The sequence below is a fragment of the Ixodes scapularis genome, unplaced genomic scaffold (genome assembly GCF_016920785.2).
Source record: "Ixodes scapularis isolate PalLabHiFi unplaced genomic scaffold, ASM1692078v2 PGA_scaffold6__148_contigs__length_123643588, whole genome shotgun sequence".
NCBI lineage: Eukaryota > Metazoa > Arthropoda > Arachnida > Ixodida > Ixodidae > Ixodes > Ixodes scapularis.
Window position 1 is genome coordinate 100,293,504 of NW_024609881.1, and position 18,988 is coordinate 100,312,491.

The following is an 18,988-nucleotide window of genomic DNA, read 5'->3' on the forward strand; positions in this document are numbered from 1 at the left end:
AAACGGATTGTTCAACCTTCTGTAACAATGGATCCATATTTGCTAGATTTTGCCTTTGGCGGCGTAACGCATCCTTATTCGGCAAAATCAGCATTAAATTAACTGCAGCTTGTCCAGCGGGCGTCGACGTTGAAACCTGAATCGTCGCTGTAGCCTTAATAATGGTTCAGATTTCTTCTGGTAGGTAGCTCAGCAGGCATTGTAAGCCACTCGCTCCACTGGGCGGTTTAATATTGTCTGCGACTGTAGACTAGAAAAACAATGCAGGATTACATATTTCTCATAAATTTCGATTTTGTATTTGTACCTCGGATTAATTCTTGAGATATATGTGCGCTAGTCAACATTAACTGCTGTTTAAAATATATTTTATACTATATATCACTATACCATAATTCTATAGATGCTTTATTTGTACTGTTGTTTCGCGTATATTTTGTTTTACTGAACGATGGGCAAGATGAATATCTGTCTTTAAATATGTCGGGAAAACTCTGAGGAGAATCAAAGAACACACACGCCTGAATGTTAAAACAGATCGCTTCAAGCACATTTATTGTTATAACTGGATATATTACTTGATGACCTGGCGGTGACTCAATATTTTCAAGGCCGGAGGACGTTCCTCTGGTATTCATCAGGGATGTTTCCTTGGGGAGAGTACTTGCAAACGACAAAACATGTTTGGGACCTGGACACGGCGTAGCCACATCCAACATGGGTTGTTGATTTCCACACCAACTGTGTGTAGTGAGCTGTACTTGGGGAAAAACCACCCCTTTGGTAATCGTACAATTTATTTTCATCATACCAGAGTTGTACTGCCTCTGCAGCTGCAAAAGAAATTGAAGGGTATAATAATGTATATATCGAGGACTGTCAGAAAAATAAATTTATGAGGTTCCCCACATACGGTGCAAGTTTTGTGGTAAATGTGCGGGTTACATTTACATTTTATTTAGTCAGGGCGCTCCTATTTGCTGAACGTGAGGGCGTCCGTTCTCCCACGTTCAAGAATGACTTCTTAGGATTCTACTAGCGCTATATAAGTGATATAATTTTATTGTTAGGCCACTGCATTCCGTAACTAAAAGAAAAAGGTCCTGGGTTGTACAGCGGCAGTTGCAAAATGTCTCAACGCTTAATGCTTCCAAGGGATGTCTCCTTTAACGTGAAATCTTTATAGGCTAGGTTTTCAGGTGAAGTGGAGCCTCAAAAGCGTAACTTCGAATTTACCCGCTAAATTTAGCGAGGAAAATCACGTCACATGGCCTAATGTCACGCAAACTATACACAAATTTCGTTTTCTTGCTAAATGTAGCTGAAAAAACGACGTCACGGGCGACGATGTCACGAGACCTCAACGCGAATTTATTTTTCCTCCAAGTTTAGCGGGGAAATGATCTCGTATGACTTTATGTCACGTGACCTAGATACAAATCCAGTTTCCTCAATAAATTTAGCGGGGATATTGACACCATGTGACCTTGACACCAATTAAACTTCCACGCCAGATTTAGCTGGAAATTTACATTACGTGACACCGATTGCATATCCGTGCAGTCACAAGGTGCAGCTGCTCCTAGTGTACAAGCTGGGATAGCAAATTCTGTCACGCATACGTGAAAGTCAGAGTACAACTAAATGTTTCTGTGATCTTGGTATTCCACGTTAAACTGCCGATAACTGCCAAGGCGGTTTATTGGAGTACGAAAAAATTTAAAAACTTTGTATTAGAGCTTCCTTGAAAAACAAACAAGGCTCTATGATAAAAATATTTATGAGCAGTTCTTGTTGACCTATAAAAGAACAAGAACTAAACGTTCTGCAAGACTGGTTTCCTCCGCGAAAACCAAACCCGTTGTTTTTACTAAAGTCAAAATTGATACATTTCACAGGTATTTAGGTCTCGCGTGCTTTATCTGAAAGTTGAGCAAATTCAGTTGTGTGTCTTAATTTCTAAACATAAGCCCCATAAACACTTATTATGTTTCGTATATCAAGGATGACGAAAACACATTTGTGAAAAAATAAATACGAAAAAACATCCCCAAGTTTGAAGCAAAAGCATGAAACATCCCCAAGTTTGAAGCAAAAGTATGAAACATCCCCAAGTTTGAAGCAGATAAAGCATGAAAAGTCTAAAATGAATGAACATTGCAAAAAAAAACTATTCTTTGTGAAATCCAGGGTACTTCAAAACACTTGACTAGGTAATATTGCGTTCATTTGATTTATATGTAGTACCTATTTGATACAATATATATCTGAATTTAATTCTAGACAGAATAAAGTCACCGGGAAAACAAAACTCTTAAAAAAATGCTCACGTTCAATGCTTTTGTTGTGATAACATAGTTCAATTAAAGAATTATTCACAGCGCGAGTAACACGCCAATACAAATATGTAACTACCTATCACTCCTAGGAAAAGCCCATGAGGCTGGCTTATCTTTGAATTGCGGGCCTCGTGGCTATGCACTGAGCGTATAAATTGTACAAAATGCACCAAAATATTGAATAAATGCCTTCACGTGATGTCCGATTTTACATAATTGAGAACAAAAGATACAATGTGTTACAATCTTAAAGGGAAGCTGATGAGCTTCTCGAAAAAAAAAAAAAGAGTTAATAGTTAATTCTGACGTGTTTGTGCCTGCTGAGTCCAAATATCGCAACAATTTGACCCAAAATAACCCAGAAACGCGAAAGAAAAATGAATAAAAGAGAAGCGATCGCCGCAGCGGCACGCCATTGGCTAGTCACGCGTGACGCGCCGACGCGCCACTACGTCATAAAAGGACCATCTCGATTCACGTTTGCTCCGTCGCCTGCGGATGTAGCCGTGCGCCGGTTCTTCTGCTCTTGTAAATCGGGTTCGGCTTCTGATTTTTCGAAATCTTTCGGTGGATCCGAAAGAGGAATGTGTCCAGACGACCCTCGACGGGACATACTACGCGTTTCAGCCATCGGCAAAGTAGGGAAATGACCCCCTGCAGTAATAAACGCAGACACAAGGAACCGCTTGCGCGGACGCGACATGGCCGGCTTTATACCTTCCGAAACGTACTAACTGCTACTTATTGTAACCTAAAACGTTGACAATAAACGGAGTGCTATTGACGGGACGCGGCAAGCCGGAATAGCGTTACCGTCCCCAAAACGGTCGTCAGAGGACAAGATTTCTGCACACATTGGCCTTCGTGCTTGCCAGCTGCTGGACACGTGAGCGTGCAGGCTGCATTGTTCACCAAGGCTGAAGTGGCTTGAATGGATAGTATAATCGGCTTCGGGCGACGGGAGAGCTTTCCCTGAGATGAGACGGGTGATAAGACAGTGTCGCCGTTCTGCTACAGCCATGTCCTTGCGCACTCTGCGAATAACTGCGCAGAAGGTCCATCTTTGTGATAGCGGTACCCTCTGTTTTTTAAGCTTGTTTTCCACCAACTATTACGCCATTATAGCTTTAGGAAAAGTAGAGATATGTGCCCGGCAGCCATTAATTTGATGTCAAATTCGTGAAAGCTTCGTGTGCCTCTACATTCGCATACTTCTACCAAGATTTGTCGACTGCATCACACCACCACTAGGCATTTTCATCGTCCAATCGCATTTGTACACGGTTAGCAAAAATAACACGCCCAGACGTGCAAACCGTTGTCCCATAGCGGACACGTCGAAACGTGTTCGTTTTACACGAGGCCATCTGTGTTTTTCGTCTACACATGAGGTGATGTGTAAACTTAACACGCTACACCGTGTCTGCCTTCCGCAAAACCGTTTCGAGCGTGTTCCTTATGAAACATGGCGGCCAGCGGCCGAGAACAGACGAGAGACGAGCCCAGCGAGCCGCGCGCCTTTCAGCCGAATTGAAAGCACACAGGGCGCGTTAGTTCTCGTTCGATGTCTTTTATACACAGTAAAGTCTCCAAGCGGCGGACGTAGCTACTTGTAAAGGTACGTACGAGCGTTGTCGGCGGTCGGCGGCGTCAATAGCTTCAACAAACCGCTAAACAAAAAAAAAAACAAAAAAACGAATGCCGAATTTATATGGATAAATATCTTGAGCAAACTATTTAGAATCGGGCGGTAACTTGCGCCACCTATCGAGATTTCTAGCAGCCTGCTTTTAAAGCAAAAGACGAGTCTGTTAACACTGCGAACGACCACGACTACACAGCAACCCTACATACAACGCAGGCAACACAGCACACAGCTACACAGCACCGATATGTACACAAACACAACAACCGACACTACGCCCGACACTTCCTACTCGATATCCGTTTCTCCCCGCGGCGCATATAAGCTTGACATGTGCGGGTGAGCTCTTTGGTCGCTGACCCTTACAGGTTTATAGAAGAATACACAAAACACGGCGCAATGGACAGCCGTGTGTTAGAACTGTTTGCATTTAAAAAGTATGGAGGCAAAATCTATATTGTTAGTCCGTTGCGATAAATAACGATATGTTAACAATAAATCTTAAACCGGTCATGAAAAAGTTCAATATTTTGTTATTTTCTTGCTTGACCAGTGTTATGAGCAGTCCGACTAGCTTGAATCAGATAGGAAAACAAATTATTGGGATTTTGTCATTACGTATACAATAATAAATGAAAATGATCCTTGCGCAAAGCATTTTTTTATATATTTTTGTGAAGGACATCCGGACATCCGCCCAACACTTCACTTCCGCTAGTTGCAGCAGTTGCAGTACGGGAGCAGACGCCTTCACTTTTGGGGCGTTTTGATGCAGTTTGTTGTCGTATGTCGTGTCGGTGTCGAGAAGAGCGGTGGAACTTGGGAGTTTGTGACCGGTGTTATTCGTGAACACTGGTGTGGGGCGCTGATGCGTCTTTTCTTTATACTGCCACCACCCCGAACTCTGAAGATACACGGGCCCGTCGCAGTGTATTATGCTGAATCGCGAGCTCCTTCTCTGTTGACGTCGCTTTCCTGGTACCACTCGTGGATACTGCAAGCGTTTAAACAGTGTGCACCGTCTCGCCTACATCCCCGGTGACGTACTCGACCTGTTGAAACTTATTGCTTCCGTCATTTTAGAGTACGCAAGGCAGTTATCTCGTTGGTCAGGTTTCGGTTATAAAAGCAAGGCAAAACGCTCGTAGTTCCCGCCCTTAGTACACGTTGGACATCTTTCACACTTTGACACCGGATAACTGAATGAACGAGGATTTACATTCACTTCCGAGGTTACTCTCGCCGCTTCCTCACCGTTGAGCAGCAGGATGAGCTGGCGACAAACCGCGGATGAAAGACTTGAGCATCAACAGCCCAAGCGCACTCGGTGCCGATGCGGGCGACGCGGGTTTCTGTCAACCGGGAGGCCAGCACAAACCGTGACCGTTCCAGCTCTTCGTCATGACACGGTGTTGCAGAGAGCAGGGTAAAATACAGCTACACGGATCATCCCAGTAGCTGTAGTAGTTGTAGTAGATCATCTTATTCGTTTTGCTGGAGAGACGCAAACGACGGGCATAACAAAATCGTTTGCATATTCCGCATATCTCACAAAAGCATTTACCCTGTCACCTTGCGAAAAGCGCGAAATACAGAGTCCGCACCGTCCTAAGCTTCCCGTTTTTTACCTGCTTTAGAGCAGTTTGTACCTGCTAGTAGATATGCCTACTGAAACCGAAACAGGGCAGTGCCAGAGAGAAAGAGACAAAGTTGGGAAAGCTTGCTCGCTCTCCAAATTCTCAACTCTCAAGTGATTGTACCATAATAAATGCACCAACGCGTCTTCCAAAATAAAGAAAGAGCACTACGTTCACGACATTAAAAATGGTCTGAGTACATGCATCTATGGGCAGGTAGGAAACCTTGCCCTGATTTATTCACGCCGCATGATTGGCGCAACAAACTCGTTGCAGGACCGAATCATCTACTCGAGCGGTGTGCGTCGCTATGCAAACACAGTCCAACACGAAGCATAAAAAACGGCAGATTTAAGACAACAATCCGGAGTCCATTATTCAATTAAAACAACGTAATTTTGTTGAAAACGCCCGTGCTTCTTACTCACGGTATGTGTCGGGATACTTCCACAGTTTGAAACGGAACGAAGGAAGATTTACTTTTAAAAACGCTCGCTGCGTCCTCCCGGACCAGCTGGACCAGATCAGCTGACGACGACGGGACTGTACCCGTTGAACCTCCACCACACAACAAACAATTTGCGCTCCGTGTTAAAAGCGTGGTTCAAACAGACCCGGAATACAAAGCACCGCACCACACACGACGAATGTTTTAGCTCTTATTCGCATCGCCGGGTTGCACCAAACAGAACGAGATCGCCGAAGTCAACGCCGCGCTGTCGTGAACCTTGGCTTGTGGTTGCGAACTCGTGGACCCTGTGACTCCCTTTGCTTTCAAAACACACACGACGATTACGAATGCTGATTTCCGTCTTCCAGGAACATCACAGGGGCACTTCTCTGGTCACGTCTTCACTACGTGCTCGCAATCTCCGAAGCTCTATCAGCTCTATGCGAAGCTTCTCGCGTCCCGTCAAACCAAAACAGTAGCGGCGCCATGCGTACTTGCCAGATTTTCTCCGGTCAAACAAAAACAACGAAAGCCAACCGGCGCTTGCTTCCAGCGTACATCGGCGTTGCGCTTGCGCCGTGGCCAGATCGCTTGCAGTTGAAGGTTGAAGCAAAAACGAAACCAACTGCAATGTCACGTGTTCACATCGAGGACACGCTTTTTATATCCATTTTAACTGTTTGGAACGAATGATTAGACCCGTGACTTTATTTGTGGTGTCTAAGAAACTTATCAGGATCCCTAAACTAAATACAAACATGGGCGACATGAGGGAAGCCGCGTTGCCATCGACCAGAAGATGGCGGCGAGCACGGTAAGCGCGGGTTTCGCCAACGTCCTGCGACATGGCGCAATTGCTTTTGGTGCATATCTGTCTCCGAGACATGTTTCTTTCCACGGCATTTGTCTCGACGGTCCTTTCTAACTGTGTCCCCAAGCATTCCGGTGCTTCGATAGCCGGCAATGCCGCGGTCGTCGCCGGGGGCGATGCGTGTTATTGAGGTCGGCTACACGGTTATGCGTGTATGACCGAACCAAAACACGTTTTTTACAACCTCGCATGATTTCCGAACGAATTAGCCGTTACTCATCGTGTAAATTTATGGTAATTTGTGTAAATAGCGTGTTTTTCACCCCAAATATTCGCCAAATACACGGGACTTGCTAACAGTGTACGGCACGAAGAACCATTGCATGACACAAACGTTATACGGAAAACACTGTGTAACTCGTAAAAAAAAAAAACTCAATTCAGAATAAAAGGTTACATGCTTTGTATTTCTAAAAAGCTCTCCTGAAGAGAATATGAACCTATGGAAGGAAAATTTAACAAAATTTATGTTTACGTTTAAGAAATATATAACCTCAAATATTATCAGCAACTGTAAAAAAAATGTTTATGCTAAGAAAAGGGTCACCGTGAAAGTCTCTTTATGAACTGCATAACCACTTATTAGAGAAAGCCTTCCTCTCCCAAGTGACTGGGTAGCGGAGTAGATTAAAAGCAGAAGAAAATAATCTTGGGCTACCCAAGATTTGTTTCTTTGTTTCCCAGATTCCCCGGACCGAAGTCGGTCTGGAAAATAGGGTCACTTCAACAATATAAGAAACCAACACTAAAACACTAATATAAGGTGGTTGACTCAAGAGAGCCAGTGGAGACCCGCTATTTTGCTACATGATTGCGGCTTTTCTAGTACACTGCACAGCTCTAATAACGTAATAGCTTTTTTCTAGAACAGTCGGCCTAAAAATCCTACCCAGTTACGTTTCTTCTTTGCTCGTGACTTTTAATGCGCTGAATTGCCTTCTTACGTTCAAAGATTGTCGGCAGAGCGTCGGGTTCGCATTCTTTCGACCCAAACCCATACGTACATAGTTTTCATATGCGCCGTCCGAAACACGTTTCGGCGAAAGAACGGTGTACTTGCTCAAACCCAGCCACCCCTTTAAAATTTTGGTGTCGGAGTGGAAACGACGGTAAGCGGGAAGAACTGCGACGAGCGCTGTTGGTGCAAGCTGGCGGCTACACATGAGTACGGCATCGTGCAACAGCATGAGTCAGTTGGTTCGGTGCCACGAGAACTCTACAAACACGTGAACAAACAAGAGAACAATCAACACGTCAGGCGATTGAGTCAATAGCACGACCGCTCAACGCAAAAAAAAAGCAAGCGCTTTCCGGCGGTAGAACGACGACGGCTCGAAATTTACCAGTAGAGCAGCCTTTGAGGGAAGCGCGGCCGGCCTCGGCGAGGTCCCCCAGCCGGTCCTTTTGTGACGTCGGCTGGCGGGCTTCCTCCTCTCTCCCCTTTCTCTTTGCTTCGGAGGGGCGTGGCTTCGGCGCTACTTTGAATGCGCTTTTCCGGTTAATCCGTGCAGAAAATGACCAAACGAATTGGATATTCGTGATGGTTGATGACTAATTAACCAGGCTCGGGCGTTTTTTCTCACATATAAAACCGCTTCAGCTTCCCTTTAAGTTGAGGTAGCTGGTGCATGTTAAGTACAGACGTCATCTCGAACATAAACAGGAAAATACAAATGATAGAAAGGGGGCGAACACACCTCTGACTACCGACTAGGTTAAGTTTCCTCTTTTTCGTCCTTAACCCTATGTACTCCTCTTGAAGGAGCTTTCACGGGATCGACATTATTGTAAATAAGTTCGAAGTTCAAACTAATTCGAACTGCGCATTCGAAATACAACTCACGAAGGCTTGAAGCACTGCATTTATTGTTTTTCTTGGTATTGGATGCAATCGAGGTTTTCCTTACACATTATTCAGCTTTTTCTTCTATCGCAAGTGCCTCACGCATCTCGCGTGCATTCGGATTCTTGATTCGTGCAAGCACTGTTATGTTGTTGAGTACTGGTCTGTATTTACACTCAGGGCCATGAACGTATAACTGCCCTGTTGCTATGGTCTTCACAGATGCTGCGTAGTCTCCTGTCCTTTCATTAATGCAGCCGCCCGTCTTGCGAATATGGCAGCTACCGAACGATAAGGGCAGTAAATGTTATAGCGACAAACTCACCCTGGTACAAACCATCGCATCCCAATATCTGGATAAAAAGGCTTCGCGGATGCTATTGACTGCCTCGCGGGCCAAAGAAGTTCAGCTACAACAAGGATGAGTTTCTGCTCTGCTGTGCAAGAGCTACGAAGCAAAGATCTCAAGCTCTGCGTATAAACTAAAAAATGTGGTTTTGCTATTGATTATGGCACCTAGTGAGAAAAAGCTTCTGCTGCGATGGCAATGAAAAGTTGGTAATCGCACCTTTCAACCTTTTTGCCAAACCAACTGGCCCTGGGAGCGTCGAAAGAACACTTGGTAAAAAAGCAATCCACTAGAATTATATATGGCATACTAAAAGTATGATTTTAACAGTGCCACCTACTAAGTGCATATTTTCAGCATACAAAGTGTCTACTTGCATGCAGTACTAACAGTACACTCGTCAATACAAAATTATCAGATGTACTTGAGCATACTTGAAATGCATTGAAATTGTATTATCAATGTAATAGGAATGAGTGCGAAGGTATATTTATAGTATACATTTGTAAGGATTCAGTAAATAAATTTATGTTCACTTTAATATTATGCTAAGTTAATTTATAGCGCATAGAGTATGTATACGAACTCCAGTAAGTCACTTGACAATTACTGAAGGTACATACCGCGTCGACAAACAGTGAATCCTGTATTTGTGCTGTTCTGTTGTTTTTTTAATGCGAAAAGGCGAGTCTGCAGAGGTTTGGGTCTGCACCAAGTGTATCCAAATTAGTTAATTACATGTGTGATTTCAACGTTTCTTTAAAAATAGAGCAGCAAAATATAACTCATTTACAATACACCATTTTTTTACAGAACCCACTGCAACAAAACAAGTTTTATATTTGTATTGGCATTTCTGAACAGTAATGACGAGCAGATCGCAAAGCCCAGTTATAAAAAAAACATTTGTTTTATTTTGTACCGCATCTGCCTTCTATGGGTTGTGATCACTTTGTATCACAAAGTGATAAAAAAAGGTTTACATATTATGGGGCAGTTTTCCAGAGATTATAGAGTTTTCCAGAGACATAAAAAGGGGGGACCGGCAGTTAGCGGCACAAACTGTAAGGCTTTGAGATTACTTTGCGGCGCATTTGAGCTCACTGGGTGGCTCTCCCCATGTGTTTCCGAGGTTTGTGTTTACGCCGGCAACTGTAAAGGGGGGGGGGGGACGGGAAGGGGGTATATCTGTGTGCTGTGCTTGTACGATTCGTCGGCGGGGGTCAAGGAAGCGTTACGAGGGAGTGGGAGATTAGCAGTGGTGACAGTGGAGGGTGAGAAGTCAACTGCGTGGACGTTCTCATCGACTCTGTGGCGCCTAGGGCATGTGGATGGCTGTGTGTGCGAGAAGGGCTGCTGACGTGGACTGGATGGGAGGAAGCGGCTTGACCTTCGGGACTGTGGATGTCGGGTGGGGGCACCCGGGGGGGCTCGCCTTTTTAAACGAGGGTCTGAAAAATAAACGTTCAGCTGTGTTTGAGACGTTGTGTTGTGTTCGTCCCCCTCTGTGTTCCTGAGTCTCGGGTTTTATTACCATGAATCATCACCAGCTCGCTTGTTTTTTAAGTATTATTTCAATTATAAGCCTGGTTTGTCCGCGGCGTTTTTTTTTTTTAAATGGCGATATTCATGGCCGGCATTACGCAACGTGTGGGACCGAGTAAAACAAAAGGCGATTAAAAAAAGGTAAAACAAGAGCTTATAAAATGCCAATATCCGAGGAAGTTAGCACAGTACAGATTAGAGCAATCATACAAGGCGTCGTGTGTACTGAGAGTTCGTTGTGTTCAAGGAATAAGCGTGGTTCGTGAAGCCCTTCTGAGCAGCCGTGCCCGTTACGACAGTAAAAGAGGTCTCCATTGGACCAGCCAGGTTTAGCCGCCTGGCCACTGGGTTGGCAGGCTGTTAACGCGCCTGCCAAAGTGGCCGCGAACTCGTATACAAGTGGTTCGTACTGCTGCCTTTTTCGGAGTGATAACAGACAGGGTCCAAGCGGGTGCTCAGCACGTAGTAGCGTTCCAGGAGCAACGGAAGTGCTCGCGGAGCCGACGAAGCAGCGCTGAACTTGGTCTGCGGAAGTGGTGTGGGGCGATAACGAGGAAGCGTCAATTCGGCTGACCCAGAGTGCAGGTCCGGTGTCGGAGGTGATGGCGGGCCCAGCTGCCTTCAGACTGTGAAGTCACCTACAGCCTTTCTGGTCCTTGTTTGCGAGAGACACTGACAGACGTTGGGTTCGCGACTCGGGAGCTGCGAGATGGGTAGTCTATATGAATTCTACCTCGCTTCGTCTCAAGCTTTGTCGAGTTATATTCCAAAGAGTTGACTTTGATTGTGTTATGCGAAGCCTGCATTAGGAGTTCGCTGATTTCACCGCAAGTACGCCACCGGGTTTTATTTGCGATTCACAGTCGTCTGCTTATTGTGGGACGAAACGCTTTGCGATGAGTGGGATCACAAGGCAAGTTCTTTAAATTAAATTGGTTTCTTAGTTTTGCTCGCTGGTTACACTGGTTGTTAAAATAAATTGATTTTTTCTTCCGCTATTTTGCCGCTTTAGCACATTTGTTACTCGGAGGAGTTCAAGTGGCCCATATTAACGCGAGACATGAAAGGCATATGAAGGCTGGACTAATGTAATTGGATCCTGGGAAAGTAGCTCGAAACTATCCTTATGGCTGTCATTTGGGTTCATGAGATTAGCAGTTTCTACGTGACCTCTTTATACTTGGTGAGCCAATCTAAATTCGCTGTTGACGGGTAGCTTTATAGATACGTTTCTTTGAATACCGAGATTGTCTGATCCACACCCCTGCAGGGCGCACCTTCGTCAGTAGGTGTTTGATGAGCGGCGTCGCTACGGTTCCCGAGAGAGCCATATGGGTTCACCCACCCAGGTCTGGCTGTGCGTGGCATTCCAGCGTCCGGCGGAAAGGGCATCCTCGTGGTTGAGTCGAGCAGTCGAGCGCGGAATAGGTTTGGACCCTTCGTTACCCCCCAGGTGAGGTAATACACCATTTTGGCCATGGCTTCTCGTAGATGGGATTCCTGGTATGGCCCAGCCAGAATGATCCAGCCAGTCGCCAATTCTTTTACTGTCGCCTCTTGTCTTTCAGATTTCTTTCACCCGTTTCCGAGTTTAGCGGCGTCGATGTTGCCGTCGGCGTAACTGTGCTAAATATAACGGGAAAATGAAAGAGGTTTACAATCCTTAGTAGCGCCGAATTAAAGCGCAGCTCTTGAGGAGGGGGAAGGGGAGGTAGGGAGAGGAGGGTATGCCCGTCCTCATCCGTACCCTTCCCTCCTCTTCTCCTCGCCTTCCCTTTTGGGGGTAAATTTCCGCTAAATTGAGCGTAGAATTTTTCCCGGGGAAATGTTTTCCGCTAAACTTAGCGGGAAAAGTTTCTCGCTAAATTTAGCGGGGAAATTTTTTCGCTAAATTTGGCGGGGGAAATTTTCCGCTAAATATAGCGGGAAATTTTTTCTGTTGAATTTAAATTCAGCGGGGAGAGATTTTCGGCAAATTTAGCGTGGAATTTTTTCCGCTAAATGTAGCGCATAATTTTGTCCGATAAATTTAGTGGGGAAACTTTTCTGCTAAATTTAGAGGAGTAAAATTTCCGATAAATTTAGCGGCGAATTTTTTTTTTCTAAATTTAACAGGGAAATTTTTCCTCTAAATTTAGCTCGAAAAATTTCCTCTAACTGTAGCGAGGAATCTTTTGCGCTAAATATAGCGGGGACCTTTTCCCATTAAATTTAGCGGGAAAATATTCCCGCCAAATTTAGCGTGGAAATTTACCCATAATGCAACGCACGGTGACGTCACGAATGACGTCACTGGTTACCTTCGTGACGTCTCGTGTGACGTCATGCTGAATAACGTCCAATAATGCACCACGCGATTACGCTCACGGCAACGGCGACGCCACTCAGGCCGGAAACGGGCGCCAAAGAGCTGCGCTCTAAAATTGACATCACACTAGAATTTCTCCGCAAGATTTAGCGGACAAATTCAGTTTCTCCGCTAGAGTTAGCGGGAAAGGTGACGTCACGTGACCTCAACACCAATTCATGAACGAAATGTTTTTATAGGTGACGTGACACCAAGTAATGTGATGTCATTTTCCCCACTAAATTTAATGGAAAAACTGAATTGAAGAAAAAGAGGAGAAAAGGGGACGGCGGAGGATGAGGAGAAGAGGAGGGGAGGAAGAACGTAGAAGAAAATACGGAAGAGAAGGAGGGGCATATACTCCCCCTCCGTACCCTCCCCTCCTCTTCCGCAATGCTGCGCTCAAATTTCGCATTACAGAGATTTGTAAAGGTCTTACATTTGTTCCCCTTCCTTTACTTTCTTCTTTAGTAGCTAGGGCCAACCTTGGCTGGCAGTCGATTTTTTTAATCTAGAGCCAAATTTGGATATAATATGCAGGCAAGCGCTGGGAGAGTAGCATTGTCTTGTGAGGTACTACCTATCCACTCGTTCGGCTCAATGAGGGATGGCGCATCGCAGACACTGAAGATCTTCCAATTTCTTATAGGTTCCAAGCAAAATAAAAACCTGATCGGCCCTTTAAGAGGGGCTGGACAGAAGCAACAATACCTGATTTGTCATCTCCAGTCCAGAATAGTTTTACTCGTTTCTTCGTGATGCATTCCTAACAAGCTGGAAAACACTTGACAAAGCTCTCAACATTCCTTATTTCAAAGACTCTTGAAAGCCTAATCGGCAAGAACGTAAAAGCCAAAAACTGTCATCTTGTGACTTGCTAGTGGAGGTTGAAAACGACGTCCAAAATGATGTCCTCCTTCAGCTGAACAAAATCTCAGACTGCAAGGTGTCTGTCACCCCGCACCGTACGTTGAATTCTTGTCAGGAAATTATCTCTGTGAACGACCTACTTGAGTCCATTGACCAGGAAATCTTGAAAGGCCTGTCTAATTAAGAAGTCACTGGAGAGCGCCAAATTTCGTTCCTGAGAGATGAAACCGAGAGACCTACGAAGCAGGTGATCCTCATACTTTCTTCTACCGTGTAATCCCAGAGCATGAAGGCTGACTATCACCACTGTAAGGTTAGTCCCTACATACCAAACACTGAACTTTGCTTTAAATGACAACAATATGCCGATAGTTCGGTTGCCTGCCGAAGAAAACATGTGCAAAGTGTAGAAGCAGAGAGCACTCAGCTAACACGTGCGGAAGTACTTGACTCAAGTGTGTCAACTGTTCCGATGCCTATTCTACCTACTCTTGATCTTGCCTGAAGTTTCAGGAAGAGAAGATTTGAACCTTAAAATTATTGAGAACCTGTCGTGCCCGTAAGGACGAAGACGCTTTTCACTCCTCGAAGGAGGCGCGTATGCCGAGGCGGCTGCCAGGGGGGCTTCACCGCCATCCAAGGCATTAGTGGGCACTGAATACAGTCCTCAAGATTTTAAATTCTCACTCAGCCCCCAACCGCCAGCGAGGTTTCTGTGGGTTCTCAAGCTCCAGTGGCCCCGGCTAAACACCCACATGTCAAGACGACATCCCATCGTCTTGGCCCTAATCCTCGAGTGGTGCTGGACACCACACGGTTCCAGAGCACCATGGGGTACCCTCCTTCCACTTCCAGCGAACGGAGGAGGCCATGAAGGTGTACGTCGACCCGACAGAACCGCCTCTAACTGCCAACGGCAAGAAAAGACAGACCCTTGAAAAGGGCCATCAGAAGAAAAAAGCTCCAAAGCACCGACCCATGTGATTTAGCTTGCGAGCAGTTAGTTACTCCACTGAACCCCACATTTCTGAATTTATTTGAACTCAGCTGTACTATGGCCATCTCGGTTTCATGCAATGAAACGGTTAGGCTCGCCTACATGATATTGGTAATATCAATTACTTTCTCAGTGAATGACATCCAATAACTCTATCATTACAGAAGTTTCATTTGATTTCCAGAAATGAACAGGTTTTACGGAACTATCGTATTTTCTGTAAAGATCGAGCGTCACCTCACTCATCCGGTGGCGTGTGAGCTGCGGCGAAGAGGGGAGTGGCGTGTTCTGAGGTCCCTCTTGACACGCCGCTCGAGGCTGTGGCTGCGCAAGTTCTTACTGACTGTCTAAACATTGTTGTATCGCTGTATTTCCAACCGCATTACCCCATACACATCAATATTTAACCTACAGAAGCTCATCGCCCAACTTTCACAACCTTTCTTAATATTGGGCGATTTTAATGCTCATACACACTGTGGGGAGTGCATGGGTTGATTCTCGTGGAGGAGTCATTGAACAGATTTCTTTATCATCTAATTCATGTATTTTAAACACCAAGAAATTCACATTTTTTGTTGAGCACATAACACATTTACCAGCATTGATTTTATTAACCATGTTGAATTAACCTGAGAGTGAGTTAGAGAAGAAAATGAAAGCCGTTTACAATTCCCTGTAACGCCGGTTAGAGCGCAGCTCTTGAAGAGGAAGATGGAAGCGTACTGAGGGATTGGTGACTCCTTGAGGTCACGCGACCTCAAGGGGGTCACGTGACCTCCGGGGGTCACGTGACCTCCGGGGGTCACGTGACCTGAAGGGGTCACATGACCTTATTGGGTCACGTGACCTCAAGGGGGTCACGTGACTTCAGGGGGTCACGTGACCTCAGGGAATCACGTGACAGGGGTGTGACGTGACCTCAGGGGGTCACGTGACCCGTCACGTGACCTCGGGGGTCACGTGACCTCAAGGGGGTCACGTGACTTCAGGGGTCACGTGACCTCAGGGGGTCACGTGACTTCTGGGGGTCACGTGACCTAGGGGTGTCACGTGACCATCTTGAGGTCACGTGACCCACCTGATTGCACGTGACCCCCGGAAGTCACGTGACTTCAGGGGGTCACGTGACCTTAGGGGGGCACGTGGCCTCAAGGGGGTGTCGTGACCAGGGGGTCACGTGACCTCAAGAGGTCACGTGACCTCGGGGTGTCACGTGACCTCGCGGTTACGGCGACGCCGACGGCGACGGCGACGCCGCTCAAGCCGGAAGCGGGCCCCTAAGAGCTGCGCTCTAAAAAATCAAAACGTGGAAGAGGGAGAAAACAGACAGCACGACATGTCAAATTTGGCTAATTCAATTATTTAGTGCGTATCCTTACATCGTCTCACCACCAACAGAAAGGACAAAGTCCATACAGAACAAGCGGATGTAAAACCGTACAGGTCGACGCTATAAAGCAACATCCATCTTCGAAACTATTCTCCAGAGAAGGTGAACAATATGAGAAAGGACAAATACCAATCTCCAAACACAGCTAGGTGACTGTTGCGCGACCGTAAAAATCCGCCTGGTCCGGGTACCGAACCCGAGACCTCTCCATTTTCAGTAACGCGCTCTACCAACTGATCCAATCAGGGGTTAGACGTCAGTAGAGCAAACAGGTTTTATCAGCTTCCATTGGTCTAACACCAAGAAGGGTGAAAGGCGTGCATTTTAAGGTTATGAAGATGATGCAATTAATTTTCGTCATTCCTGTCCAGCTCGCTTGCACCTTTGCAATTATTTGCATTATAATCGATCCTCCTTCAAACTTACACAATATGATCTCTCTCCTCTTTCATTCTAAACACAATCACCACTTTCGATTTAAAAGACGCCCCTCTCCACCTACTAGCCCCAATAAACACCGAAAGGAGCTTCGGGCAAACACAAGGCAAAAACAAACAAACAAGAACAGCAAGAAAAAAAAGTGCTCAAGCGTCATTTGGGACAATTACAACTGGAAGTTCCCATTTAGCACTTAAGACATTAACATTCCATTTAAAAGAAAGCTTTTTGATTGAGTAATTTGTAAACATGAAGTAGAGCAGTTTAAGTAGTAGAAACATGTACCAGTTTGCACAGCGACCAATCACAGCGCCGGAGGGCGGGGCCACACCCAATCGGACCAATCACGGCGCAGTAGGGTGGGGCCCTTTCCCTCTCTCCCATCACAGTGACCATTGTCATGCCGTGGGCATTGATGGCCACGCCCACGGTGGTCGCCGACAGAGGAGGCCCAGCCCATAGGGTGTTGGCCTGTGACCAATCGGAGCTCGCCCGGGCCCGCCCCCCGAGGTACGCGGTACAGGTGTGAGGTCACGTACCTCAAACCTCACACCTCAAACCTCAAACCTCAGACCTCAAACAACAAGCGTGGTTGACCAAGTGTTGACAGCTGTGGTCATCATCTGATAACAACCACGTGATGTCACAGGGTGCGAGCTTCGTCTGACAGAGGGCGCTATATGACTTGAATTGTGGCGCTCAGGGCGTCTAATGTGTGATGTCACAGGGTTCGAGCTGCGTCCGACAGAGGGCGCTCACGTGATGTCGCACAGGGTTTGTGCGGCATCCGAAAGAGGGCGCTCCGCTGCGGTCACATGATGGTCACGTGACATCATTTGAATCGCTGCGCTGTAAATGCATTTTAATCGCTCAAAAAGGCTCTGCGGCCGTATGGGAGTCGACTTCTCTAGCTTGGGCACAGCAGCTCGACACCCTACCCCCTAAGCTACGAGCACAATTCTTCCGAGACCGCTTAACTCGTCTTAGTTGTGTCACGTGACCGTCATGTGAGCGCGGCGCAGCGCCCTCTGTCGGATTCAACAGAAATCCTGTGTGACATCACGTGAGCTTCCTCTGTCGGACGCAACTCGAACCCGGGGAAAATCACGTGGTTAACATCACGTGATGGGAGCCGTGGTGACGACATCTCTGATACGCGTCTTTCCCACGCTTCTGACACGCGTCGCGTACGTGACTGATAACATCGGCTGTTAACACCTGGTGATTACAGGCTAAATGTCGCGTACGTGACCTCACACCTATACCGCGTACGTGACTCGAGGGCGGGACTTCGATGAGCTCCGATGGGTCACTGGCTAATGCCCTGTGGGCGGGGCCATCCATGCGAACGGCCTGTCATTGGTCACTGCGATGAGAGAGAGGGAGAGGCCCCGTCCTACTGCTCTGTGATTGGTCGGATTGGGCTTGGCCCCGCCCTGCTGTGCTGTGATTGGTCGGATTTGGGTTTGGATCCGCCCTCCTGGGCTTTGAACATGTGACAGTAATCGGAGAAGTTTTTTCTGCTAAATGTAGCAAAAAGACATTCCTCGCTAATTTTAGCACGGAAATTTTTCCTCGAAATTTAGCATGAATTTTTTTACGCTAAATTTAGCGGTGAAATTTTCTGATAAATCTAACTTGTAATTTTTGCGCATAAATTTAGCGAGAATATTTTTCCTGTAGATTTATAGAGAATTTTTTCCACTAAACTTAGCGGGCAAATGTTTCCACTAAATCTAGCGGGGAATTTTTTCCGCTAAATTTAGCGGATAATATTTTCCGCTAAATTTAGCCGGGACATTTTTCACTAAATTTAGCAGGGAAACATTTCCGCTAAATCTAGCGGAGATTTTTTTTGCATTCAATTTAGCGGAAAACATTCCCTTCTCCTACTCCTCCCTCGTGACGTCACACGTGACATCACATGTGACGTCGTTATGGGAAACGTTCCATAATGAAAAGCGCGGTTACGCCGACGGCGACGGTGACGCCGTTCAACACGGAAACTGCCGCCTAAGAGCTGCGCTCTCCGACATTCTGACTTTACACATTTTTATACTGATGATTCCAAAGTTAAATCCTTCGCCAAATGCGCTATGCCCCCTGGGAAGTTTACTAGAATGAAGCGCCTTAATTCCATCACCAGCATTTTTATCTCGGACCTTTACGCAGTGCCGTTGACGGTTGAACACAACATATTGAAGAGATTAGCGAGGTTAATTTTTTTACTAGACCCGCAGAGTATGGTGACTGCAATCTGCTC

The 18,988-nt window shown here is 46.1% G+C and overlaps 1 protein-coding gene across 1 annotated transcript in view; it reads right to left on the minus strand.

Annotated features, from left to right (window-relative positions):
• Positions 1-606: 606 nt before the first annotated feature.
• The window catches only part of LOC121838299 (Golgi-associated plant pathogenesis-related protein 1-like), a 34,756-nt gene continuing 16,374 nt past the window's right edge, over positions 607-18,988 (minus strand). Inside the window, exon 5 of the mRNA XM_042294466.1 lies at positions 607-833. Coding sequence (XP_042150400.1) covers positions 607-833 — 227 coding nt within the window. The remainder of the gene's footprint in view (positions 834-18,988) is intronic.